This window comes from Coffea arabica, chromosome 7e, assembly GCF_036785885.1.
Source record: "Coffea arabica cultivar ET-39 chromosome 7e, Coffea Arabica ET-39 HiFi, whole genome shotgun sequence".
In the NCBI taxonomy this organism is placed as follows: Eukaryota; Viridiplantae; Streptophyta; class Magnoliopsida; order Gentianales; family Rubiaceae; genus Coffea; species Coffea arabica.
Window position 1 is genome coordinate 13,023,458 of NC_092323.1, and position 27,616 is coordinate 13,051,073.

Sequence of the window (27,616 nt, forward strand, 5' to 3'; positions counted from 1 at the left end):
TGACTGCAAAGATATATTCCACCTCAGCTTGCAAGAAATATGCAGTCTTTCTGGATGCAATTAACCCCTCCCCCCCCCCCCCCCCCCCCCCCCCCCCCCCTTCAGTTTTACTATTATGTTAGCCTATTTATGTTTCTCATTGGTCAAAGTACTAATATTTTGCCAAATACCAACAAATGAATGCGACAAAACTGGATAACGAGAATCAATAATTATATATTAGATGAACAAAGTTGACTAGCTGGCGACGTCTACTGGCATACACAATTCCAAAAAGATTTTTACCACTGGACCAAGAAGACTCAACAGTGACTCAATTATGTATTTAATTTTGGTGTGCTTTGGGGGGATAGGGTGTGTTGGTTTTCGTGAATTTTAGTTTCCATCATATCAAGAATTCAAGGTTTCAAGAAGTAATTCAGTTGTTTATGTCGTGGATTCATCAATGATCAATTATGGGTGTAGTTTATGACAATTGGGAAAGGTTGGTTGATGCCACGCTGCGCCGAGAGGAGCTGCGGAGGATTGCTCTAAGAACCCCCAGCAATGTTTCTTCAGTATCAGCATCTCCATCCTTTAATGCCAGCGTTTCGGAAGGTGGGTCACCAGTAATACCTAAGAAAGTTGAGTAAGATTCACAGTTTGATCACGTTCAAATGTTCAGAATTTGATTAGAGAACTTTCAGATAATTATAGTTTTCTTGGATTGGATGGATTTAATTCTTTATGAGAGAGGGTTGAATTACTAACAGGATTTTCGATAGTATATTCGTTTGATTTTTGCTATCTTCTTATTTCAAGAATCTTGCTTAGCTAGTATTCATTTCATTGCTTATTCTCCTTCTTCTAATTTTTTTTTTTGGAAGTTCTTTGGAAGTATAATATTGCTGGTACAGGGTAATGCCAGTCTCTAGCTTTCGGTGGGCATCAAATGAAATGGATTAGCTAACAGCTTAACTGCATAATTTTTCTCTGTGGTAAAAGTGCAGGAGCTAGTGGGGGTGAGGAGACTCGTACAGAAGGGGAGACCTCGGCTTGCAACGATCTAAGGATATTCTCTTTTTCAGAACTCAAGCTTGCGACCAATAATTTCGCCCCTCGTACGCAGCTGGGGTGTAACGAACTTGGGATGTTACATAGAGGTTCTCTTTGCGATAAAGCTTCATCAATTTGTACAAATGAATCATTGATTGCTGTCAGAAGATTTCATTCTGAAAGTGTACAAGAATTTCATGAGTGGCAGGTAACATTTCAGCTGTCTTGAATGGGTGGATAATTGCTCAATCTTAGGTGGTACTTCTTCTATTCTCTAACTATATCTACGTCTCACACTCAACTGGAAGTTGGAATAAACTTTTGTTTCTCTGTTTATGGATGCTGCCATTTCTTTTGAATTAATTTATACACTTCTGAGGTACTCCAATGTGTGACAAAGGGTAGTTCACTTGTGATCTATAGGTTTCAAGTTGTTCTGAATTTTCCTGTCATCTATTTGGTGCAGTCTGAAGTAAATTTGATTGGAAGACTTTCTCATCCTAACATAATTAAGCTCCTTGGTTATTGTCGGGAGGACAATGAGCTACTTCTTGTCTATGATTATCTGCAACAGGGCAGCTTGGAGAAGCTCCTGTTTGAAAGTGAGACCATAAATTTGCCTTATTAGCTTCTCAATTAACCTTGAATCAGCTACTGGCATTTGTATGTCTATCCAATATAGCTTATTGGTGCTTTGATGTCTTAAGGGGACTATACCAATCACCCTCTTCCATGGGATAGAAGGCTTAAGATTCTAATTGGAGCAGCTCGAGGTTTGGCATTCTTGCATGCATCAGAAAGACAAGGTTTGTTTAACCAGAAAGAGGAGAGAGAAGGTTTTTATGAATATTTTGACACCTCAGACATATTGCTTGATCATGTAAGTTTCTTTCAGATATACAAGTTAACTGCTTTTGAGATTTCTTATCTCATTACTTTATTATTAAGCTTTGAGGGTTCTACTTGAAAAAGTTTTCCAGTTTTGATTGAAAACAAAACTGATGAGGGTAAAAGAAGCCTCATCCCTTTGCACTTGGTAACACATTGTTTTCAGTCTTACAATGCCAAGATATCTGGTTTTAGTCTGGCAACGATTCCAGAGGATCCTTTGTTGCAGCTAGGTGTTGAAGTATATCCAGGTACAGATTGGCCAAGATGCAGCAGCCACAGTGCACCTGAGTACGTCATGACAGGTAATCTAGCCAGACCTATTTAGCGTCAGTACTGAAGGATAAGCGGCCATTTCAAAGTAAACCTATTAGTAATATTTGCCAATTTAAATTAGAGGAAGATGGCCAACAGAAAGATGAGGGCATAACTATTCTACTCTTTAATTAACAGGGAACTTGTACTTGGAGGGCGACGTGTATGGCTTTGGTATTGTAATGGTCGAAATGCTAACTGGTTTACGAGCAGGATATTGGGCACTTCAGTCTGGACAGTTTGTGCGGGTTGATCGGATCAAGCATGATTTAGCCACCAGAAGAAGGTTAGACAAAATAATGGACTCCCGATTAGAAGGCAAATATCCTGCAAAAGCTGCCACAAGAGTATCTGAACTTGCTCTGAGATGTCTTGAGATGCAACCTAAACGCCGACCATCCATGCAAGAAGTTGCGGAGGTACTAGAGCTTATTGAATCTGCTGATCGAAATTAAACAACCAAGGATATATTCCATGAACAAGACAGCTCATTTCCTTGGTCAGCAACCTCATGTTTCGCCACCTTCAACCGAGGAGCGAATCGTATCCATCCTGTCCTGTTCCACAATGTTATCGTATTGTTCAAAATTCACAGATCATAACGTTTAGACTTGCTTTCCAGAAAACCAGATCCTTTCGATTGTTAGTCGGATGATTGATTCAACAGCTGCTTGTTTCTTCTTCAATTTAACCTCTTCAGAATTGGGAACCAGTAACAACTCTAGTGCAACGAGTAACAACAAAGACGCGAAATTCTGTTTTCATCTCTCAGAAGCCTGTTGCTAAATGAGTCAATTCTGTGCTCGAGTGTCCTCTTTGAGTATCTCAACCATAAACTGAGTCTGAAATATATCAGCCAAGAAAGATGATTTCTATTTTCTACGGAAGAAGTTGGTGGCTGTTAATATTCTGGGCTAATACTTCCAAACATGTTCCACTTGGTTGTTTAAAATGTAACTTCCATCCTGATTCCTGAAGTCCGTTACATAAATGAGCACATTCGCATCGAAATTAAATTTCAACTCCTGCCTAGCTGATGAAAGAAACTTAGTTCTTCAAATCACTGCTACCATTGTTGTAACTACAAATAGTCATCTCTTCCAGCTTATTGCTAACATCAAAACTAGAGATAAGACATAGTACTTACTCAGACATTAAATTTTATATGAATACAACAATAATGTTATCTGTGGGTTGCAACAGTAAACTTCAACCAAGTTACTGAACAGAATAACTCGTAGATTCATCAACCATCAAACATGGCTGTAGTTTACTACAATTGAAAAAGGTTGGTGGATGCCACGCTATGCTCTAAGAACCAATGACGGAGCCAAGGGGGGGCAGAGGGGGGTCATGGCCCCCCCTAAGTTTTGAGAATTTTAATTCATAATATGTAAATATGTGTGTAAAATAAAATTGGCCCCCCCCTAAATTTTTACAATTTTAGTTTACATTATGAGAGTTTATATATATATATATATATATATGAATTAGTCATCTTTGAATGGAATGGCTTGCAAACTTTAATTTACCATGAATGTCCATATGCCTGTTACATTCATTGTTTGGCTCATAGGCTTCAATTTGCTTTAGTTGCAGCTTCTAGAGAAGTAGCTTCTGTTCTCCAATTCTTCTCCAATTTAGTTTTCATTATCAACATTGTTACTACATCTAGCAAACATAATGATGAATTAAAGATGGCTCAAGCAATTGAAGTTGCTACTAAGATTGCTAATGGTGAACTTGAAACTAGAAGGGGGCTTAATCAAATTGGCACTTTAAAACAAGCTAGAGATACTCATTGGAGTTCTCATTTGGATTCTATTTCTAGTTTACTGAAAATGTTCAATGCTACTTGGGTGGTTTTAAGTAACATTGCAGTAGATGGAGGTTCATACTCTCAACGTGGAGATGCAAATTTTGTTTTGAATCAGTTGTTATCTTTTAAGTTTGTTTTCACTTTGCATCTTATGAAAGACATTGTGGAAATTACTCATCTTTTTTGTATAGCATTGCAACGTAAATCTCAAGATATTTTGAATGCAAAGTATCTTGTCTCAAGCACAACAAAGCTACTGAAGAATTTTCGAGATTCGGGATGGGATGATTTCTTGGTGAAAGTTAAATTATTTTTTGAGCAACATCAAATTGATATCCCATGTATGAATGCTCAATATATTGCAAGACGTGGTAAATCTCGAAGTCATCATGATTAGATTAGTGTGGAGCATTATTATCGAATGGATATATTTCTTGCAACAATTGATTATCAATTGCAAGAGTTACATAGCAGGTTTAATGATCATACCGTGGAATTGTTTGTTTTGAGCACTGCTTTAGATCCTAGAAATGGATTTATGCTGTTCAAGATTGATGATATTTGTAAACTTGCAGAGAAGTTCTATCTGAATGATTTTATGGAGCAAGAACTAGTACGTCTAAGAATAGAACTTCAACATTTTGAACTTGACATTCCAAATCATCATGAATGCAAGAATTATTTGGTATTATGAGTTATGTCAAGACTTGGTGAAGAAAAGAAAATCAGTGATATATTCTCTTATTGATAGATTGATTAGACTTGTTCTTACTCTTCCTGTATCAACTGCAATTACAGAGTGGGCATTTTCAATTATGAAAATAATCAAGACAAAGCTCCAAAACAAGATGGAAGATAATTTCTTGAATGATTGTCTAACTGTGTATATAGAAAAGGAAGTTGCTGAAAAATTTAGCAGTGATTCAATCATAGATGAATTTAGTTCTATGAAAGAGCGTAGAGCTCAATTTATTTCTAAGAAAAGATATTGAAATTTCAAAGTATGTTAACATAACTTTTATCTTTTTTCAATTGAAAATAGTTACATTTATATTACATGGTTATTTATATATTGCATAGGTGACATATTAGAGAGCATCTTCTCATAATGTGCAAATTGGATGGTTTGTGATGTTATAAGATATTTAATCAAAGGTTATCTTTTTTGTTATGACTGTACCGCATATTTATGAATAGACGTACCTTTATAATTAAATTTAATATTTGATATTTTTAGATGTCATATATTTAAATAGAAGAAAATTATTTTGAACATAATATATTAAGATAATTTTATTAGAAAAAAATTTTGGCCCCCCCAAAAAAAAATTCCTGGCTCCGTCACTGCTAAGAACCACCATCAATCTTTCCTCGGTAACATTATCATCACCATCCTTAAATTTCAGGGTTTTGGAAGGTGGGAGACAAGCATTAGTTAAGAAAGTTGAGAAAGAACGACACTTCGTAATATCACTCTGGAGTTCTTGATTTTCTATTGAAGTCATAACCATTAATACTATCCCCTTTGTAAATCGGTAGCCGCAGTTCATCTTTCTCCTCATATGTTGTTGATCTTGGCTTAGCAAACTGACCAGCCATTCTTCCAACCTGATATTGTTAACAAGAGAAATATTGCCAACTTCATAGTTGAATAATTTCTCAATTGGAGTAGAATTTACGAGTTTGAAGACATGCAAAATAGAATGGCTTATCACGTTATCTAATCAAACAAGTAACAGCACCTCGATTACAAAATGCCATGTCTTGCTGTTCTTCTACATTTTTCATAGTCAGTATATTTTTAATACTTCGCAGCCGTGAACATTTTAGTCCTAATATGCCTTCTCTAGCAAGATATTCCAGTCCCTCTGTATTTTCCAGCCACTTGCATTGATCAACTCTTGCATGCACGCGCATTATTGCTGATAGGAATATGTTTTAATTAGTCATTACTCCTAATAATTTAGTTGCACCATACCCTGCAAATCAAACTTAGTTGTTTGTTGTTCAGGAATTGCATTTGTACAAAGAACTTGGTTTGACGAAAAATTAGCAAAAAAACCAATAAAGTCAGAGAAGTGACAATAAAATCATGCACCTTAATAACTGGCTTTTGCCCTCCAAACATGAGGACAATACTCATCTGAGCAAGAATATTGAAAGCATCAAAAATGTTATCAGCTCTGAACTCCTTAAAGCTCTCAGCACAATCCCCTCCTTGTAAAAGAAAGGCATTGCCCATGGCTGCATTAGCAAGCCTTTCTTCTAAAGCCCTTATCTCACTAGCCAAGACTAAGGTTGGGAACGATTCCAGTGTCTCAAGCACTGCATTGAGTTCAGTTTCATCAGGATATTGAGGAAGCTGCAAGGCCTTCTTACTTTACCAGCCACCAACACTCCAATCCAGTGAGTTTCCATTGGAACTTGAGAAAGCCATTGACAGGTTGTCGAAGCCTGTGCAATAATAAAAACCTGCTCAAACTAAAAATAATATCTGTAGATAGCGGTGAGCAGGGTCGAATCCACAGGGACTGTGAGTACTTGCTCCTTTCCAAATTCACAGTGACAAGGGAGTGTTTTTATATCAAGGGTGACAATTAAAACAATTTAACTAAAAGTAAAATAATAAAAATAAAATAGCCAACTAGAAATTAAATAACAATTTACTAAAATCAAACGAGTGATAATTAAGGATCTAGCCAAGAAATAACTTTAGCAATGGTTCACCTAATTGATCATTGAAGCAAAGGCAATTCCAATTATTTATCAATAAATAGGTTATAACTACCAAACAAGCGATGACTGTCAACCCCTCCTTACTGTATCGGTGATTAAGGTACGCCCGTTAATCACTGCCCTAATTGAGAAATAATTTTAGGTACGCCCATAAGATTTAATTCCCCAATTGCCTTACAAATTAGAGGAGCCATATTCTAACCAAATAACGCACTACCAGGGTTATTTCAGATTAGCCCGCATATTCCCCTGACACAAACCCAATCATGCCAGTTATCACTATTTTGAGACAATTAAACAATTACGGATTTAACGTCCCAATTGACAATAGATTATCAAATCAATTAATTATCCGGATCCAAGACAATCAATTAATTAAATAACCATAAGCATAGCAATCAAAAAATATGCGAATACCAATAAATAAAAGGAGAAGATTAAATTAAATCGATCTCATAATTTTAGGCGACCCAAAGCATCCGTTGTCCCTTGACTAGAGTGAGGAAATTAGTTCATAATTGATGAACAAAATCCACACAAAATTGAAACAAGAGTCGCGGCCATCAACTCCCAAATTGGGAAATGCAATTCGCTCCAATCAAGCAGAGATAGCAAAGTTACAAGAGGTAGCCCTCTGTTTCCCTTCGGATGACATACGAAAAAGCAAAAGCAATTGCTAAGGGTTCAGATGAAGAAAAGTCAAAGTTTCTTTCAATTTTGCTCTTGACATCCGTAGAAGAATTCCACTACCACAAGCCAAGAAAGAAAAGTCCCTACTAGATGACGAAAAATGGAAAAGTCAAAGGAAACTAGGCTAAACTAAAGAACGGAAAAACTAAGAGGGAAGCCAGCTCCCTACTGTGCGGCGGCTCCCCCAGGGGAAAGAAGACGCTCGACTTCAGCCCTTCGTCCCCTCTTTTTAATGCTGTCTTCTGCGAATTACCAAAAAGGTCTTGTATCTCCTTGTTCCAAAAATGCCCTTGATTGCCTGCTATTTGAACTCTTTCTCGATGACTGTCAAATTAGCCTTAATTGTAATATTTTTGTTCTACTCCCTGAAATAAATGTAAATTACGTAAAGCGAGTAGAATCTAATAATTAATTCACATCAGGTCAGGTAATAGGGAAAATTAATAATAAAATAAATGAATAAATTGCAACCTACCAATTCCCCCCACACCTAAACCATGCTTGCCCTCAAGCATGAGAACAACAAACAAACACCAATATTTGATAGTGGCTACTGCTCTATCCACCAAATTGCCAAGATACCAAGAAAAATAATAATCAAGCATCAATGGTCAAGTCCAAGAAACATCACTTCGGTTAGCTTCTAAACCACAAATTCCTCTAATTTCAGGTTAACTAATCTAAGAAAAAGGAATGACACACAACATTTATCAGCAAATGGTCCAACTATTAACCAAAATCTCAACATTAAATCCAAAAATCGGCAAGCTGACTTTTATTATACACTAACACAACATTCACTTTTTTTTCACATTTTTCTACTTTTCTCTTTTTTCCTTCTCTTTTTTTTTTCTCAATAATAACAAAAGACTTAGTCGCTAGCCATTGGAACCTTTTGACGCGAGCTCCAACATTTTTAGATGAAGGAGCCCGGTTACTTAGCTCCTATCGTCACGCGACCACGTACTCATAGCAATTACTACTTTTTGACGTGAGAATCAACACTTCTAGTGAAGATCCCCGGTTACTAGATAGTAACGACTAGCGGAGTGCAGTCAACTCTTATTTACAGCTAAATAACACAAAAACCCAAAAGAAAATTTGCATCAGCAAGCCTCATTTTCAAACATGGAGAACTAAGGTTAATAACCGGACCAATTCACATGAAAATGCTAACAATCATTCTCTATGCCTAGGAAAGTTAACCAAAAATTATAAGAGTAAAACAATCACCGAAATTCACCAAAGAGATGTTTTTGGACTCAACCACATTGACTTAATACACTTTTATTATTAAAGTTTGGCAATAGCAGAAATAGAGGCAACAATCCAACATCAAACTTGGCAGTCATAGGAGAGCTAGACAGATAAATGACAAAAAGTAAACGAAAACTAGACAAATAACGGACTAAAAATAAAAGAAAAATATCTGAAAACTAAGAACTAGAAAAACTAACACCATAACTGCTCCCCCCCACCTAGATCCTACATTGTTCTCAATGGAGGTAATAAAGTAATTAAAGTGAAGAGAACAATGAAACTTCCCTCTCGAATGACGAAAGGATAGGCGGGAACGGTGGAGGAAAACCGATGTGGCGGAAGTATGCACCCAAGTGCTGAGACATCTTAACTCAATTCAACCAGCAAATGCAAAACTCTGTCGACCCAAAATCTCAACAAATGGCTCCAGTTGGCCAGTTAATGCCTTAACTTAAAATCAGCAATAGCAGTGCAGAAATTAGACAGTAACAAATCAATAAAAAAAAACACTGAGCTTTCAATCAAACAGTCACCCAAATAGCAACCTAAGTCAGTAGCCAATTTGTCACCGACTAATCAATTAAATTCTACCAACGTCCACGAGTAGATTCAAGTGTCACCGTGCCACCAAAAATGTCAACAAATGAAACCAATAGGCAAAGCATTCTCCAACTTGTTAACATAAATCCAGTCAACACCCAAGGCAGCAAAACAACCCCCAAAACAGTGCAATTAGCAACCCCAGCAATTCAATCAGATGCACCCAACTGGAATAAGCAATGCAAATGGCATAGAAACCTCCCAATTTAACAAACAAGTGCGGTATTTCAGCTCACCCAAAGTCCCAACAAATGGCCCCAATTGGCCAATTAATTGCACAATTTCACCCAACCCAAAAGAAATAGCAATTCCAAGCGAAAATAGTCCAACCAGTACCACCGGTGGAATTCACCAATTGAGAAAATAAACTCCAACTGTCAACAACATTAACTATTGAGCAACCCAGGCAGCACCAATTAGTTATTAAGAGATTGGGGGACAAGTTCCAATTACCTCCACCTTAGACGACAACCAAATGAAAGGGGACAGTAGTGGGTGGCGTGCGCAGGCGAGGTGGGTTGCGCGCGACTGTGGAGACCAAGCTGGAGGCGAAAGTGGAGCTCAGAAAGAGAGAGACGGCGGCACTGCTGCGGCTTCCGCACGGACAGCGGGTGAGGTGGAGTAAGCGACGGCGGCGTGCACAGAGGAAAAGAAAGAAAGGGCGAACAGGGGTAGCGGGGAAGAAAGAAAGAAGAAGAAAGAAAGAAAGAAAAAAAAAGAAGGAAAAAGAAAGAGTTTTTTTTTTGGGAAATTTAAGCTACGGTGAAAATTCCAATTTTTTTTTTTAGTTTTTTTTAATTTTAAATTAAATTTTTTTTAATTAAATTTTTTTCCTATAACAATTGCAAAACTCAACCTTTAGCTCTCTGACGAAGGCACGGAATGAGAACGGGAGAGCTCTCTAACCTTGAGTTCTTCATGGGTCATGACGCGGGCACGTCATGAGGGCAGGAACCCCTTTCGACGATTCTGACCGTGAGCTCTCCAGACGTCATGACGCGGGCACGTCATGAGGGCAGGAACCCCTTCTGACGATTTCGACCGTGAGCTCTCCAGACGTCATGATGCGGGCGCGTCATGACAGAAGACACTTACAAATCATCAAAAACGAAAATTGAAAGCCGAAATCAGTCAAATTCAAGGAAAACATATTTAAACTATCACACGAAATCAAAACAAACAATTAAAAGAAATAATTGGATTGCCTCCCAATGAGCGCCTTTCTTTAATGTCTTTGACTAGACATTATCATGTTTTGTTCATGGAGGATAAAATCGTGTACCTCGTTTTAATGCTTCATCCTCTATATAGTCCTGATAGCTCTCGTAAATAGAGTAATTCTTGAACACACGAGTTACGGGCTTCCATGGACTAGTAAATGGCGCTAAACAAGTCAACGATAATTTGCATTCTCCACTCACTCCTCCATCACACGCATTTATCGGTTCAAGATATTTTGCCATCTCCATTTTTAACTTATTCCTGTCATGAAATTTAAAATTTTCTGATATAATAAAGTCAATTTCACTAACAGGAATTGAAGAATAAGAGTCAGGAGAATATTGATGAAGGAATGGAGGAGATGTCACCGCATTTGGAGATTGTTCACTGGATTCATTCACTTGAACGAGTTGATCCTGGAGTCTCATTTCTTGCACTTCAACTTCCTTTTCAACTGCATCTTTAAATCCGTTTTCTTGAAACTCTTGCAGTTTCATGTCATTTGGCCGGACAATTGCACTCTCATCTTCCTCAAGGTTGATATTGGTTTGTGCGGGCAATTCTTTAAGGTGAGAAGCTAATCGCGCTATCTTGGATGTCAATTGATTCATTTGATCTTTCAGGTCGCGAAGGCTCGCTTGTTTCTCCTGATGAAATCGATATGTATTAGTAGCAAATAATTCAATCAATTCCTGAAGAGACATACCTGACATGAATGATGGTTGTTGAGACTCTTGCTGTTGAAAATTCATTGGCCTGGTCGCATAATTAAAATTGGAATTATCCCACCATCCTTGATCATACTTGTTTGGGTAAGAATCATACCACGTTTGAAATCGAGTTGAAAAATTTCCAAAAGTATCAATTGGAGCCCTTAGATTATCTTGAAATGCGGGGCATGTGTCGGTTGAATAATGTAACAGCCCCACCTTCCCCTAAGGCGAACCAAAGGGGTTAGCGGATTGCCTGCCCAACTCTCGCCAGGACTAACGAGCAGTAACACGCGATCTAAAACGTTTCGGGAAAGTAAAAGCGCGCTCGAACAAGCCACAAGAACCAAAATAACAAAATATAAAAAAAAAACGAAAACGATGAATAGTGCCTGGAATAGTAAAATCTGAAATCCCACCAAACATTAATACATTGCAATTCAACATTTACAACCAAATTGGCATGTCAAAAACTATTCATCATGGATATACATGTTCGGATTGCCAATCAAAAGTCATTGAATCCAATACACATTAGGGTTTCATTCGAAGAGCTAAACAAAAGACATTTACACTAGCTCAACTTGGCAATCGACTATCCAATCCAATCCCAAAAGTAATTATATCCCTGTAAGGAAAACAAATGGAACGGAATGAGCTTAAGCCCAGTGATATACTACCACATAAGCAACAAAGATCACTTAAGCATAACCTTTCATTACACAACTAAGGAATAAAACAAATCAGTAAAAAGGATACGGACGGCTCTCAAGAGCCCATTTCCACGCTTATATTCTTGATCCAATCTCATTGACTCTCCGTCAACGTTTATGAGTACCAACCGTAGAACCCACTTCACTCCCATCCCTTCCACCAAACATACCCCAACCGGGCCCGCACTCCAATCAGTAGCTTTTGGTAATACTCGAGTTTACCGGAATCAAGAGTCTCATTACTACAAGATTCCTCAGTACAGTCCCCGTGGCATGTCAATTTTCACGACCAAGCCCTCGTCGGCTCGATTCAATTGACTACCAACGGGGTTGAGCTCAATAGTACAGTAAGGCCGTTGGATACTTGTCCAAACGACACCAAATCAGTTTTTCATGAAGTGAATTCAATATCTCATATAGCAAGTGCAGTATATCAGTGAAGCGGTAAACAGTCATTAACGGTATCACAAGGGGTGAGGGCGGTCAAGTGCACCCTCACCTCAATCAATTCCAATAGCCAAATAAGCCTTCAAGGCATCAAAATCACATATAGCAAAGCCACATTGTAACATTCAAGTGAATAGTATACTCACTACTCAAGTAGGTGATGTTTCATGCACCGTCGTTAAAAGGTCGTCGTGAACCCTCGTCACGTCCTAAAACACGTAAACAAATACAATGAGACTCGATAACGAATCATAAAGCAATGCCAATCACAACCCAATAGGGTTTCATAAGCATGTATAAGCATCATAGGCAACCAGAAATTGCGGAAATGCAACTAATGTGGCCCTAACAAAAAAACAGTTTTGTCCTCATTTTGTGGTAATGGCACAAATTGCACTACGATTATCGGATTAGGGTGTAAGACCCACCATTTCGAAGCTAAGAACCAGGGATACAACAATGTAGAAGGTCACTCAGTCCAAATCCCAGCACAACTAAGTCCAATATGCCAAATAACAAACCAGAACCGTAATTGCAGGTTTACAAATTACACTATACTGTAATCAGTACAACTAAGTCTAAACAGGTCCAAATGCAGAAATTCCAAAGGCATATGGTAGCTAGGACATCAAGATACATTTCATCAGAAGACCTCAACACCCAAATCCAAAACAATTCCAGTCAAAACAACCCATTTCAGACGCAGTTCTAACATCCTGATGAACCCAGAACAGCAATAGTAATTTCGGCTTATCTCATTCTACACTACTCCAATTGACCTAAAATTTTACAGGCACCCTTAAAACATCAATACCTACAACTTTCATGTTTTGAGCCAAGGCCAATTCGGTCTCTAACCATGAGATACAAAACCGGACAGAATTGGGGATATAAAACCCTAACTTTCTCAAATTCCTTCCAAACCCAAAATTGGTTACAATTACCAATCATGTACACCTACTATAGTCATTAGCCATCAATTCCAACCATCATAGATAACCACAACATCATGATCACAATTAAACCAGAAAATTCATCAATAAATTAAAAATTTCACCAATTCATCTCAAACCAAGAAATAAACCACAAATTTCAGCACTTTAGCTACCCCTAAGCACAACTTAAGCTTCATTAAGTGTAGGAGGAAGTTCAATCACCACTCACCTAGTAAACAAGAGAGGGAGAGTTGTTGGACACCTTAGCTTCTCCAAACACTTCACCAAACCACTAAACAACACCAAATGAAGAGGTTTTATGGAGTAGAAACAAGTTTAAGGGATTGCTTGGGATGATTTGAGCTAGATGGATGCCAACCTTTGAAGAGTTTTCTTCCTTCCTTTGCTAGAGAGAGAGATCCGACCAACAAGGAGAAGAAAATAGTGAATTTTTGGTGATTTTTGGGGTATTTAATCAATTAGTCAAAAAGGTGAATAGTTGTCCTACAAGTGAAACCAATGGCCAAGTGACACTTGTCACTCCATAAATGCATCCTTATCCTTCTTTTTCCCTCTCACATCAATCACATCTCATCCTCCACTTATCTCTTAACACCCGATAAATTTCAACCAGTATCCAAAACTTAACCTAATTGGCCGAATTTTTCCGAATTTTTCGCACTAGTGGGTCCCACGTCCGTTATATATCCGTAATTTTTTAAAAACTCTCCAATACTAGAAAAATCATCTAAAAACATAATTACTCATAAAATTCACCAGGAAAATTTTTCCTAAGCCAGAAAACATGCAATTAAAGGGGAAAAACCTTAGGAAAATTATTAAGAAGAATTTACGAGTTCTCACAAATAACCTGAGTCAAAATAAGTTCCACAATTTGCAACAGCCCATTGATCATTAGGAAAAACATGAGTCTCATAACCCCATTCAGGAATAAAATCCAGTCTATCATCAAAATACGAAATGTTAGCAGCCATAAACTATATAAAAAAAATAAGAGAAAAATAAATTAAAAATGAAAACAAGGTGAACTCAAAAATGAACAAATTAATCTGGCACCAGTCCCCGACAACGGCGCCAAAAATTGACAGGTTATCGAAGCCTATGCAATAATAAAAATCTGCTCAAACTAAAAATAATATCTGTAGATAGCGGTGAGTAGAGTCGAATCCACAGGGACTGGGAGTACTTGCTCCTTTCCAAATTCACAGTGACAAGGGGGTGTTTTTATATCAGGGGTGACAATTAAAACAATTCAACTAAAAGTAAAATAATAAAAATAAAATAGCCAACTAGAAATTAAATAACAATTTACTAAAATCAAACGAGTGATAATTAAGGATCTATCCAAGAAATAACTTTAGCAATGGTTCACCTAATTGATCATTGAAGCAAAGGCAATTCCAATTATTTATCAATAAATAGGTTATAACTACCAAACAAGCGATGACTGTCAACCCCTCCTTACTGTATCGGTGATTAAGGTACGCCCGTTAATCACTGCCCTAATTGAGAAATAATTTTAGGTACGCCCATAAGATTTAATTCCCCAATTGCCTTACAAATTAGAGGAGCCATATTCTAACCAAATAACGCACTACCAGGGTTATTTCAGATTAGCCCGCATATTCCCCTGACACAAACCCAATCATGCCAGTTATCACTATTTTGAGACAATTAAACAATTACGGATTTAACGTCCCAATTGACAATAGATTATCAAATCAATTAATTATCCGGATCCAAGACAATCAATTAATTAAATAACCATAAGCATAGCAATTAAAAAATATGCGAATACCAATAAATAAAAGGAGAAGATTAAATTAAATCGATCTCACAATTTTAGGCGACCCAAAGCATCCGTTATCCCTTGACTAGAGTGAGGAAATTAGTTCATAATTGATGAACAAAATCCACACAAAATTGAAACAAGAGTCGCGGCCATCAACTCCCAAATTGGGAAATGCAATTCGCTCCAATCAAGAAGAGATAGCAAAGTTACAAGAGGTAGCCCTCTGTTTCCCTTCGGATGACATACGAAAAAGCAAAAGCAATTGCTAAGGGTTCAGATGAAGAAAAGTCAAAGTTTCTTTCAATTTTGCTCTTGACATCCGTAGAAGAATTCCACTACCACAAGCCAAGAAAGAAAAGTCCCTACTAGATGACGAAAAATGGAAAAGTCAAAGGAAACTAGGCTAAACTAAAGAACGGAAAAACTAAGAGGGAAGCCAGCTCCCTACTGTGCGGCGGCTCCCCCAGGGGAAAGAAGACGCTCGACTTCAGCCCTTCGTCCCCTCTTTTTAATGCCGTTTCTGCAAATTACCAAAACGGTCTTGTATCCTTTTTTTCAAAAATGCTCTTGATTGTTTGTTATTTGAACTCTTTCCCAATGACTGTCAAATTAGTCTTTATTGTGATATTTTTGTTCTACTCTCTGAAATAAATGTAAATTACGAAAAGCATTAGTCTTGATTGTGATATTTTTGTTCTACTCCCTGAAATAAACGTAAATTACGAAAAGCGAGTAGAATTTAATAATTAATTCACATCAGGTCAGGTAATAGGAAAAATTAATAATAAAATAAATGAATAAATTGCAACCTATCAGCCATTCTTTTTCTCTTGTCACTACTACTTATTTTTCTTTCAATTATTGTTGTGAGATGAGGATTGGTTTAGGATTAATGAGTCACCCCGATTGGGTATTTATGCACTTGGCTTCGAGAACCACCCAGCCAACCAGGTGGCCATTGCCATTCTACATGATTGCTTGTACTTTTGTTTTTTTTTTGGTTCTCTTGAAATATTAGTTCCTTTGTCCGATTTGGCTATTTATTTTTTTTCTTTTAATTCTCTCCACTTGCATATTCATTTAGTAGTTCACCAATATCCCTCAGAAGACCCTAGTAACAAAAGGCCCAAAGGATTTGGGTATCAAATTAAGCTCCTTGATCATTGTTGGGACCAACAACTACTTCTTCTCTGTCGAATTTATGCAAAAGGGCTGCCGTGGGATGACCTATTTGGTACTTAGAACTTAGAAGTGAGTATTTCTTCGGGGACTCTACCATAAAATCGCTTACATGGTAGAGAAGGATTAAGAATTTAATTGAAGCTGATGGATGTTTGGTATTCTTGCACGCATCAGAAAGACAAAGTTCTTTTAAGCAGAAAAAAGAGATACAAGGTTTCTATCAATATATTGACCCCTCAAACATGTTACTTGATCATGGAAATTTTTTTTTTTTTTTTCAGATATTTGAGCAACACAAGTTTATTACATGTGAGATTTCTTATTACTCTATCTACTAAAGTTGTAGGTTTTTTTTTTAAGTTTACAAGAAATACAGAATAGTAGAAGTAATACAAACAAATTATAATTTAACAATAATATTGTAAACCAACTCACAAACGATGGATTCTGCTTGAACGTAAGGGATAATTTCGCAAACCTCCCCTGAGGTTTATGACAATTGCAGATAGTACCTTTCACGTTAAAATGATAAAAGCAACCTTCATGAATTACTCAATTTAACACCTCCATGAAGTGATGCATTTTTAAAATTAAACTTAACAAATCGTTAAAAAAGAGAGAGAGAGAGAGAGAGAGAGAGAGAAAATAAAGAAGAGCAAGAGTAATAGATTCTTTCTCATTTTAACCACTCAAATCACCTCAATCCAATTTTACATCATATCATATTAAATTGGAAAAAAAATTGTAAACTCCTACAAAACTAGGTTACTTACTTAACTGGTATCCAAGATTTTTTTTTTTGTGGTTCGTACGTGTAAATTTTTTTATTTGATGGAAGAGAAATGAATTTGATAGATAGTTTTCTTAAAATATGTGGCAATATATCAGGTTTAAAATTACAAAGGAATTTTATTTCTAAGGGCTATATAGGATTATCAATGGGGATATTTTGCTTACATTAGCAAAGTGTGCCCCAAACTATTTTCCAAGAGAGGTTTATGTAATTTTTTTAACCTGGAGGGTATTCCCTGCAATCATCATAAACTTTAGGGGGGAGGTTTGTGAAATTATCCCCAAACGCAATGTGCTAGGGTTGGTTGTCAATAAAATGGATGGTAAGATAGTCATAGAGATAGTGATAGTGATTTGGAAGGTGCGAATATGGAAAGTTTAAAATAATACCAAAAAAAAACTGAAAGTGGATTTGTGATTTGTGAATGTTTCAAATTTTCTTAAGAATTTTATAGAAAAGTAAAATATACTTCACAATTATATGAGGATATGTTCAGTTATTCATGCAAAATTTAGCCACTGAATAGCTTTTACTATCAAAACAATAAAATCATGGAAGGTATACGTAATTTTTAAACCTCGGGAGTACTATTGAAAAATCTAATGCGAAAGGAGGTTTTCAAAATTATCTAAGAACGTCTTTGGAGTTTATTTTCCAACAATCTTGCTTAAAATCAAAGATAGAAGGTCAATATTCCCACATCAAACCGACAATTCTCTTCTCAAAGTAACAGTAGAAACATCCTTTTCCAGTTAGAGCCCTATTAATGCAGTGGAAGAGCCATGCCCACCGACCCCATCTTCCTCCAATAGGGGAGTGAGTCTAAAGGATGACACTTCCCGAGTCATCGCCGGGCTTAACAAACATTGTTGCTCGTTACGCCAAGTCTTTTAGAATCTGTGGAATAACTGAGAAAAGCGTTGGTATAAGCAAACTAAAGCAAGGCAAAAAAAAAAAAAAATAGAGAAAAACAAATTTCTAGTTTTAGTAACTTTGGGAGGTATTGGAGGTCTTGAAACTTGGTTTGAAATCATCAGGCAAGTTGAAAGAATCATCTAAATTGTGGTATCATCAATAATCAAACATGGGTATAGTTTACGACAACTGGGAAAGGTTGGTGGATGCCACGCTGCGCCGAGAGGAGCTCCGGATGAGTGCTCTAAGAACTCCCACCGATCCTTCTTCAGCATCGCCATGGCCGTCGCCATCGCCATCGCCGTCACCATTCCATTTTAGCGTTTTGCCGGGTAAGATCGATTGTCAAGAAAGTTGAGAGAAGTTCATAATTTGTAGCTTCTGATATTGAAATTTTTGGCGGGGTTTTCTCATTTTCAGATAATTATATGCATATTATGTAGTCTATTTCTTGTCCAAGGCCGTGAATTCTAGGAAAATTTCGGATTGAATTAGTAATTTGAATATAATTGTCATCAGAGAATTGAATTATACGGACATAAGTATTCGTGCTCTATGCTTTTCCTTTATGCTGTCTTCTTGATGCAAGAATCTTCCTTAGTTGCTAGTTTCGTTGCTTGATACAAGGATAGTTAGAATACATATCTAAAGATTATTTTCTAAAATCTTCTTCTAAGGAGGGACACATCCACGCGGAAATGCCTGTCTTGATGTGTTCTTTCTTTGTGCTACAAATGACGTGGATTAGTAGTTTTATCAGGGAACAATGGATACTCAGCAGCAGCAGCTAGTAGGAGTGAGGAGTTATACCTGAGGGGAGATCTCGGCTTTCCACAATTTAAGGATTTTCTCTTTTTCACAGCTCAAGCTTGCAATGAGAAACTTCACGATGATCGATATGTTGCTTGGGAGCAGCGACTTGGGAAGTTTACACGAAGTTCGGCTTCGCAAAAAACCTGCACCAGAAGACTGCATTCTCAAAAGATGCAGGGATTTCAGGTGAGACTGAGACAGGTAATCTCTCAGCTGCGTTGGATTTGGTTACCCTGTGGCGACCGCCGCAGATGATAGAACCAGATTGGATGATTTGATGTGGTACCGATCTAGACTTCTATTCAAAAGCAATTACGGAAAAAAAAAGGGTTTTTCTCAACATTTGAAATGAGTGAGCTGAATGTGGCTCAATCTGGACTATAAATTCCCTCTACAATTGTCAATAGCAGCTGCAGAAGCCTCGAAGTTCTTGAATTTGTATCTTATTGTTCAATTCGGGGTTGTATTTCTTCTATTGTTGCAATTTCTGGCTCATGCAGTACTAGACCATAAATTTTCCTTTCTGCTTGTTTATGCTGCCATACCTGTTGACGTGGGACAGAAGGCTTAAAATGTTAATTGGAACAGCTTGAGGTTTGGAATTCTTGCAGGCATCAGGAAAACAAGAAGGTTTCTTTAACCAGAATAAAAGAAGGGATAATTTCCAATACCTCCCCTGAGGTATATGGCAACTACAGCTAGACCCCTTGTAGTTTTATTAATTCCACGTACCTCCCTTTTTCTACTATTTCTGTAACAAATCAAACCCAAAAATATGACATCAGTAAAAATTTAAAAAAAATTCATAAATTCTTGTAACAAATCAAACCCAAAACATCGCACATATGACTAGATACTCACATCTAAACAATTCATAAATTCTTGTGATAAATTTTCAAAAAAAAGATGAAAAGTATTTTTATCGTAAACGTCTAGAAAAGGTTTAGAAATGAATATTTAGATCTAAAGTAAGTGAAAGGTGAAGGGTAGCAGTTGGTTAAAAATAACAGTCATTAAAGAAGAAATAATATTGGATAATCAAAGAGTTAGAATTGAATAGAAGTGATTTTAAATTTTAGGTGCTATGATTGGGACGGGGGGAAGATTTTCTAAGAGAGGAGCTAGGTTCTTTTCTTCCTTTTTCTCTTTCAATCTTTCCCCCAAAGAAATTTTTGCTTTTGCTCATTCAAGAGCTATGCTATTAATCTCTTTTGGTGAAGGGAGGTACTTGAGATTATCCCCAAAAATAGATAAAAGAGAGGTTTTCTGTCAATATTTTGAGCCATGAGATATTATGATGTAAGTTGATTTCGAAAAGCTGAACAACGCAAGTTTATTGCATGTGGAATTTCTTGTTACTCTTTATACTTGAAGCTTGGCTGGTTCTTTCACCAAAGAGCTTGGATTTTTCTCATAAGATTACAAGAATCATCGTAATGAAAGTAATACAAACAAATTATAACTCGACAATGTCACAATTTACAAACGAATCCACCAAATTGGTCCATTTAAATTTCATATGCAGCAAGAAATTTGTGCACGCAAATCAGGTTTTGAAGACTAAGAAAGACAACTGATTTGGTCTCTGCGTGACAGAATTTCCATGGCAACTTTATCGGAATTGTCCCAATGACAAACTTTGATTTGGTGTCGTAGGACCTTCTCTCTCTGACTTTCTTCACAAAACTCAAAACAATTTCTTGTTTTTTCATATACAAATTATACAATCTCATCGCTATATTATATTTTTCAATAAAAATTTCAAAAACTTAGGGATCCAAACAGGTTGATAAGAAGATGTAATGAACATGCAACAAAGACGACAATTTGAAGCAGCCTATACGGACAAGATATATCCTATTCTAGGTGCAAATTCCATTCTTTCTTTTTGCACCTAGGATACTATTAATTCCATTCTTTTTCATTTTTTCCTTCCATCTTTTAGCTTTAAAGTACCACTAACCTATCTTTTGTCCTGAACTGGCCCAATTAATGGAGCTGATTGCAGCCCTCCAAGTCAATGATTCCTTATTTTCATTTATTTCTTTTCACATTTTCCTGGCAATCCGCATTAGATTTGTGTGTCATGACATACATACCCCAATAATTTAACGTTTAAACTTTAAATTAGCAGATCATAAAATTCACTTGTAAAGGATTACAGAAATAAATTTATGTAACTTTGGAGAAAAACACTCAAAGTAGTTTGAGGTAAAAACAACTTACAAAAACTGCTTGCTCTTGAACAACTCTATTATTTTTTCACGAGCAAAAGCAGTGATACATCAAAACATGAAAAGCAAGCCAAAAACAAACTTCCAACTTAAACAGCAAACAAACTCATAAAACTCGTAGTACAGATTAAATCCTCTCATATATGCCAGCTTCAAATGGATACCATTACTAGAGCCTGAGCTTCTCCAAAATAAGCAATGCAGAATTCTTTGCTCTTTGCAGCTTCAATTCAGGTTAGACCCCATCAAAGATTTGTTCATAGGAAGCTCAAACAAATCAGAAATCCTGTGTGGGGTTGCAACCAAATCAAAGGTTGATTCTCAGCAATATTGAAACCTTTCTAAATCCACCCAACGGTGCATTGTTTGCTTACTGATATACCTTCTTTAAGCTTAAAGTAGGCTGATCTGAACTAGTTTGCCAGATGACAAGGTTTGAGCAGATATCCTAGTTACATGCTCAAGGAGAGCAGACGCTGAGTTCCAATCCTTCTTTTTCTTAACCTTTCAGCTATAATGAATGCGAGTTCCAGAGACTGAGAAGCATTAAGTCGTGGGTCACAATGTGTGTGGTAGCGAGAGCTCAGGTCATCATATGTTACCGTCCTTGACCCCCCAATACACTCCGTCACATTCTGCCCTGTCATTTCCAGGTGAACTCCCCCTGGGTGGCTCCCTTCTTGCTCGTGCACGTCAAAGAATGCTCGAACCTCAGCCTGCCAACACATATGTAACATCATGGTGTTGTCCATATAGATTTCCAATATACTAAACTAAGAAGATCAAAATGAGATACGGGTTACATCTGCAAGATTCTTTGTTGCTTCTTTTCTTCCGAGTACACATGCAGTCACATGCAAACTACTCCATGTCCATTAATGATTTTCAAAACATAATTGGAAGGTGATCCCACTGATCACAATCAAATGTCACCAAATTATTACGACCTGACATCCAAGAGGACCAAGACCTAGCAGTGGACCACTAATATAACAAGTGCCCCATTTTGGAGTTTTTGTGATGATTAATTGAGACTTTACTTTTCCACCTACCACCAATAATCGTATTCCAATAAACTTGTCATTTGGCCTAAACTCTATAGAACACCACAAATTTTGTTGTTGAGAATGTTCTCATTAACCTAAATATGGATAACAACCAACTTAAAATTTTAATATAAGTTGCAGAAAGACAGTATGCTACTAAGGAGTTTAAGTCTGTTATTTATCAAAAGAACAACTAGTTAGTCACTTTTTCTTCATTCCATTTTTGTGGGAAAAAAGGAACCATTTAGGAGTCAATTTCCGAAAACTCATAGAGTTGTTATGGAAAGGTCACAAAATTCAGAGAAGATTTTTCAAATGCAGATTTTTGGGAAGTTTGATACAAAAAATCATCACATATTTCTCACTTTCAGGTTTTGAAGCCACAACCAAAGACAGGAAAGCAAATTGACATAAATAACTAACATTAAGTAGAAAAGAAGAGTATATAATACCAATATTGCATCAAAAGCACGAGTTTTTAGTCCGCAGGGTGCCTTGATTGTGTTCCCATGCATAGGATCACAGACCCAAGTGACAATCTGCCCGGCTCCACGAACAGCCCTGATCAAATGGGCAAGTTTAACCCTCATATTCTCTGCACCCATCCTAACAATTACAGTAATTCTTCCCGGCTTGTTCATTGGATTTAGAATCTCAATGATGTTAACTAGCTCCTTTGGATCCATCTTCTGGCTCACCTGCAATTACACATTATTTTAGGATTAAAGAAATGCAACATAAACTAGTTTCCTGATATCACAGGACGACATCATCAATATGTAGACGCAGCTCAGAGTACAGGTGGATCATTTTTTGCTTGAGAATTTGAAGATCCATATTGCCTTTAATTGCTTGAGAAAATATTCAATGTAACATTATCCTTACTGCTACTCATAACACCAAATTTAAAAATTAGTAGTGTTGAGCAATCTAATTTAAAAAATTTAATTGCTTGAGCAATCTTTTGAAGATACTTGCTAAAAATTTAATAAACATGGAAGAAAAAATTAGTAATGCTGATTTTAAAGCTGAAATGTACTTTAAAAGTTTCTCGCAACATCTGCCCAATGTCCCCCACCTATGTGTCAGTCCATCACTTCTACAAGGTATAAAGTTGCGCATGGAACAGCCACACATATAGCATAGTATAACACCAGAAATAGCAGACAACAATACAATGGAAATTTTACCCCCTCTTTGGTAAATTGGAGGGAGACAGATCTAGCTTACATACTCTGTTGATACTATAACAACTAAGGGTTACTGGGAAACCAATTACATCTGATAAAAGTGTTGTCTATGCACAAGATTGCCATATATAATAAACCATACTGCAAACAGAGCCAAATGAATCAGCTACTTGAATTTCTTTTATGCAAGAAAAATGGGAGACAATTCTGGGGCAGGGAGGCAAATTCTGCTTCAAATTATTTCCTAGACAATTCCAATATTTAAATAGAATAAGCACCACGCATACCTCAGTTCCAAGGGGATTAGCACCATAGTTCAATCAGTTTATAAAGTTTTTAAAGAGAATAAACACCATAGATACCTTAATGCCAAGAGGATTAGCAACTCCTCTTAAAAATTCTACGTGGGCACCATCCAGTTGCCTTGTGCGCTCTCCAACCCAGAGCATGTGAGCAGAGCAATCATAGAAAAGTCCAGAAGTTGAATCCTCCCTGGTAAGTGCTTGCTCATAAGGTAATAGTAAGCATTCGTGGGATGTCCAAAATTCAGTTGATGACATGATAGGGTGGTCAATAGTAAGTCCGGCAGCAGCCATGAACCCTAAGGCTTCATCAACCCTGTGAGCCAGTTCTTGATACCTGCCAAACAATCCAGTAGCACACATAACATGTTAAGAAAGTTTGAAGGACAGTTCCAAGTACAAATTGCCATATGCACTAAGTCTGACAAAGTAGATGCTAAAATGGTTGAAGGGCTTCTTGTCTGAACCATATAATTCCTCCATCTTCTAAAAACTTAGTCAAAAAAAGAATTGAGAATGCCAAGAATTGGTAATCTGAGATGTCCTAAAACTTCTCTCTGTTCCTAAATTCTTTCACACACCTATCTCCCTGTTCACTGTGCTCCACAAAATCAAGATTCCACTCCGTGACCCTCTGCATTGCAGCATAACCACCAGTAGCAAAGGCCCTTAGAAGATTGAGAGTTGCAGCAGATTGGCAGTAGGCCCTTATCAATCTCTGAGGATCTGGAAGTCTCGATTTCTCATCAAAAGCATCACCGTTGATATTGTCTCCCTTATAACTAGGCAGCTTTACACCATCCTTCTCTTCAAAAGGGTCTGACCTTGGTTTTGCAAACTGTCCCGCCATTCTTCCAACCTACATACATTTAATTGTCACCACTAGTTAATACCACCAGAATCAATTTGATCTTAATATACAACAAAAATAACAATGAACTTGCAAATAGACTTGAACTTCCATCAAACAGCTATTCCATCTTCCACACACAAACCACCACCCCCCCCCCCTCCAAAAAAATAAAAACCAAAAGAAGAAGAAGAAGAAGTGGTGGCAGCATATCATAATGTTATACCAGACTCGTATGAAAATTTGAGCATAAGATAACTTTGGACACCTAAAATAACTCTTTTAAAAGTTTTCAGACATTCCTATAATTACTAGCGCTGACATTAGCGGCTAAAGACTTCTACACACTCTCCCTTTGAAGAACGCATCTCTAACTAAAAAGCAAGAAGTTCCTGTCTGACCTTTAATGTAATCATTCATATTGCAGTAGTACTAAATCTCAACTGACAATTACACTAATGAAACACAAATTTAAATACATATTCATATCCACCAATAACAAGACCAAATCAAACAATTCAAAAAAAGTGATCTTGATCGCGTACAAATACCTTAATAACAGCAAATAGAAAGAACCCATTTCATCTCCAGTAGAAATAAATAGCAGAAAACAATAAAAGCGAGATTGATTGGATATGGATAGGGATACATTTACCTTAATCACAGGCATTTGACCACCAAACATGAGAACAACACTCATCTGAAGAAGAATTCTGAAAGTATCCCGTGTATTATTAGCATTAAACTCCTTGAAGCTCTCAGCACAATCCCCACCTTGCAACAAGAAAGCATTCCCCAACGCAGCCTCAGCAAGCTTCTCCTCCAAATTCCTAGCTTCACCAGCAAAGACCAATGGAGGATAAGCCTCAATAATTTCAAGAACCGATTTCAACTCTTCTTGATTTGGGTACTCAGGCAGCTGCAAAGCCTTCTTGGTTTTCCAGCTATCCACACTCCATTTCCCTGGTCTAGCCGCCACAGATGGCGCAGCCTTGGTAGCAGCAGTGGATGTAACAGGGGTCTTAGCTGGCTCCGACGCGTGAACGGCAGAAATGGGGTGGCGGATTTTGGGTTGCGGGAGGCTGTTGGCGGTGGAGCTTGGGAGGAGGAAAGCTAAACTGGGCTGATGGGGTTGGTTGTAGGAGGGAAGAAGTGATTTTGAAGCTAAAGCTGAGGTGTTTGATAAAGCCATTGTTTTTCTCCCTGAATTTCTTCAGAAATTCTTGCTCTTTTTGTTCAAGAAATCAGGGAGGAAATGGCGGCAGAGGAGGAGGAGGACGAGGACGAGGACAGTGGCTGGTGGCTGGCTTTATAAAAGAAGAGGAAGAGTTTTGGAGGGTTTAAATAAATGATGAGATGTGTTTCGTTGGCAGAACTGGGGGGAGTCAAAGGCGCCTGAGGGAGTTAGGTTTGGCGGGGGCAGCTACTACCACGTGGGAACCAACGGCCCTTTGGCCTGTTGGCTGTTACAAACGTTTTAAGTCTTGGTAGGATAAAAGATTAAGGTTTTAAATTTTATCACTGTATGTGACTTTTTCCAAGTTCATATGAGCATGCAGTGTATTTGTCTTGCATCAATGTGTTACTATTGTTACTATAACTAATTTCTTCCAAATTTATATGAGTATGTAATGTACTTGTCTCCTATCAATGTGTCACTATACGTAACTTCTTTCAAATTCATATAGGCGTGCAATATACTCGTCTAATTAGATGGTGATTCAGTCCCCATCCATTTCTCTAGATCTCATTTTTTTTAGATCCCATTAAGTCTCTTCCCTTCCAAGGTAGGTTAGGATAAGAGTAAGAATAAGAGTAAAATTAGATTAGATTAACTATTGCCGTCTAATAAAAAAAAAAAAAGTTACTAACACACGAGTAAATGAAGAAAATGAATAGGGGTATCATGGTATATTCCTTAAAAGTTTGGCAAAATGACCAAAGTGGACCTTTACATTTCAAAAAATTCTTTTTTTGATCTCTTACACATAAAATCGTACAAGATAATTTCTCCTATTAACCTATGCACCATCTTGATCCTATAACCTATGCCCAATTAAATTTGCACAAAAAAGAATTACACCCTAGCAACGTGATCATCCTTTTAGGAGTAAAATTAAAGCATGATTAAAATCTCCTTTAAAAATAAGTCACACGTACAATCACCCTCTTCCGCTTTTCTCACATTCGCTCACCACCACCTTCACTTCTCATCTTCTTCCCACTAACTTGCTGCCCTCTTACATTTTCATTGCCAACATCTTAGGAGGGCGATTTTAGGAAGGATAGAGGGGCAAATCGATAGAAAGAAGATTTGGCCTTCAAAGACCAAATTTAGGAGAGATTTTGGAGTAGGAGAAGATGGGTTTGGTGAGGGAGATGGAAAGGAGGAGGGGGAAGGGATCAAGGGAGAGTGGTGGGAGATAATTGCAAGTTAGTTGGTGGGAGACATGTTTTTTAAGCTTGAAATTTGGTCAAAAATAAGTTCTAAAACTAAATTGATACATTTTTTATACGTAAAAGACTATTTTACAGCATTTTATATGCAAGGGACCAAAAAAGATTTTTTTTTTTTTTTGGAAATGTGAAGGACCATTCTAATAATTTTTCTAAAATTTATTATATTACAACATTTAGATTGCCAAAACCCGGTCAAATCATGAGAAAAACGACCAATCAAATGATAACATTTAGTCAATTTAATTTATTTTTATGTATATCGAAAATAACTAATGGCTTACATGTATGAACTATGATGTTGATATTTATACATACACCGTAAAATTATTTTGATTTTCTGTCATATATATATATATATTTTTTTTTTTCAGAGCTCAATTTATTTAAGTTCCCTCTAATTCAGTCTTTCAATTGATATACATGAGAAAATGCTTGTTCAACTTCAAAGTTCAAACACTGCATGGGCGTATAGTCTAATCATTCATGCACTGCCGCAAATCTTCACCCGCACATGGAAAAAGTGAAATAAGCCCATATGTACATTAAGAATTTGTCCCTCTTCCTACCAGTATCCATCACCATGGGACCTTCTCCTGGGATACCGCACCGCTCCGACGACACCTTTTGCCTGCTAGTTTTCTTTGCAGCA

General features: G+C 37.1%; 5 protein-coding genes across 6 annotated transcripts; 3 read left to right on the top strand and 2 right to left on the bottom strand.

The window, feature by feature from the left end:
* The first annotated feature begins 209 nt into the window (after positions 1-209).
* Positions 210-2,924, top strand: LOC113700370 (probable serine/threonine-protein kinase PIX13). 2 transcript variants are annotated; one of them, XM_027220801.2, is made up of 6 exons: positions 210-597; positions 990-1,243; positions 1,502-1,637; positions 1,743-1,915; positions 2,153-2,228; positions 2,377-2,924. In XM_027220801.2, exons 1-6 carry the CDS (start codon positions 456-458, stop codon positions 2,691-2,693), a joined length of 1,098 nt encoding a protein of 365 aa, XP_027076602.1. In that variant the 5' UTR covers positions 210-455; the 3' UTR covers positions 2,694-2,924. The 2 variants fall into 2 exon arrangements, with proteins under 2 accessions (XP_027076602.1, XP_027076601.1); XM_027220800.2 differs by having other exon boundaries at positions 212-597; positions 2,090-2,228.
* Positions 2,925-3,935: 1,011 nt separating this feature from the next.
* LOC140011230 (uncharacterized) lies at positions 3,936-4,454 on the top strand. The gene has a single exon (XM_072059995.1). The coding sequence runs from the start codon at positions 3,936-3,938 to the stop codon at positions 4,452-4,454; it is 519 nt and encodes a 172-aa protein (XP_071916096.1).
* A 1,073-nt stretch (positions 4,455-5,527) lies between these two features.
* LOC113700536 (phospho-2-dehydro-3-deoxyheptonate aldolase 1, chloroplastic-like) lies at positions 5,528-6,475 on the bottom strand. Its single transcript, XM_027221010.1, has 3 exons — positions 6,442-6,475; positions 6,156-6,382; positions 5,528-5,665 (listed from the first exon to the last, which is right to left on the bottom strand). The coding sequence occupies exons 1-3, from the start codon at positions 6,473-6,475 to the stop codon at positions 5,528-5,530; spliced, it is 399 nt and encodes a 132-aa protein (XP_027076811.1).
* An 11,581-nt stretch (positions 6,476-18,056) lies between these two features.
* Positions 18,057-19,369, top strand: LOC113701582 (uncharacterized). Its single transcript, XM_027222312.2, has 2 exons — positions 18,057-18,404; positions 18,833-19,369. Exons 1-2 carry the CDS (start codon positions 18,242-18,244, stop codon positions 19,138-19,140), a joined length of 471 nt encoding a protein of 156 aa, XP_027078113.1. The 5' UTR covers positions 18,057-18,241; the 3' UTR covers positions 19,141-19,369.
* Positions 19,370-21,028: 1,659 nt separating this feature from the next.
* LOC113701238 (phospho-2-dehydro-3-deoxyheptonate aldolase 2, chloroplastic-like) lies at positions 21,029-25,865 on the bottom strand. The gene is made up of 5 exons (XM_027221791.2): positions 25,163-25,865; positions 24,239-24,516; positions 23,718-23,994; positions 22,618-22,863; positions 21,029-21,835 (listed from the first exon to the last, which is right to left on the bottom strand). Exons 1-5 carry the CDS (start codon positions 25,697-25,699, stop codon positions 21,572-21,574), a joined length of 1,602 nt encoding a protein of 533 aa, XP_027077592.1. The 5' UTR covers positions 25,700-25,865; the 3' UTR covers positions 21,029-21,571.
* Between the last annotated feature and the right edge of the window lie 1,751 nt (positions 25,866-27,616).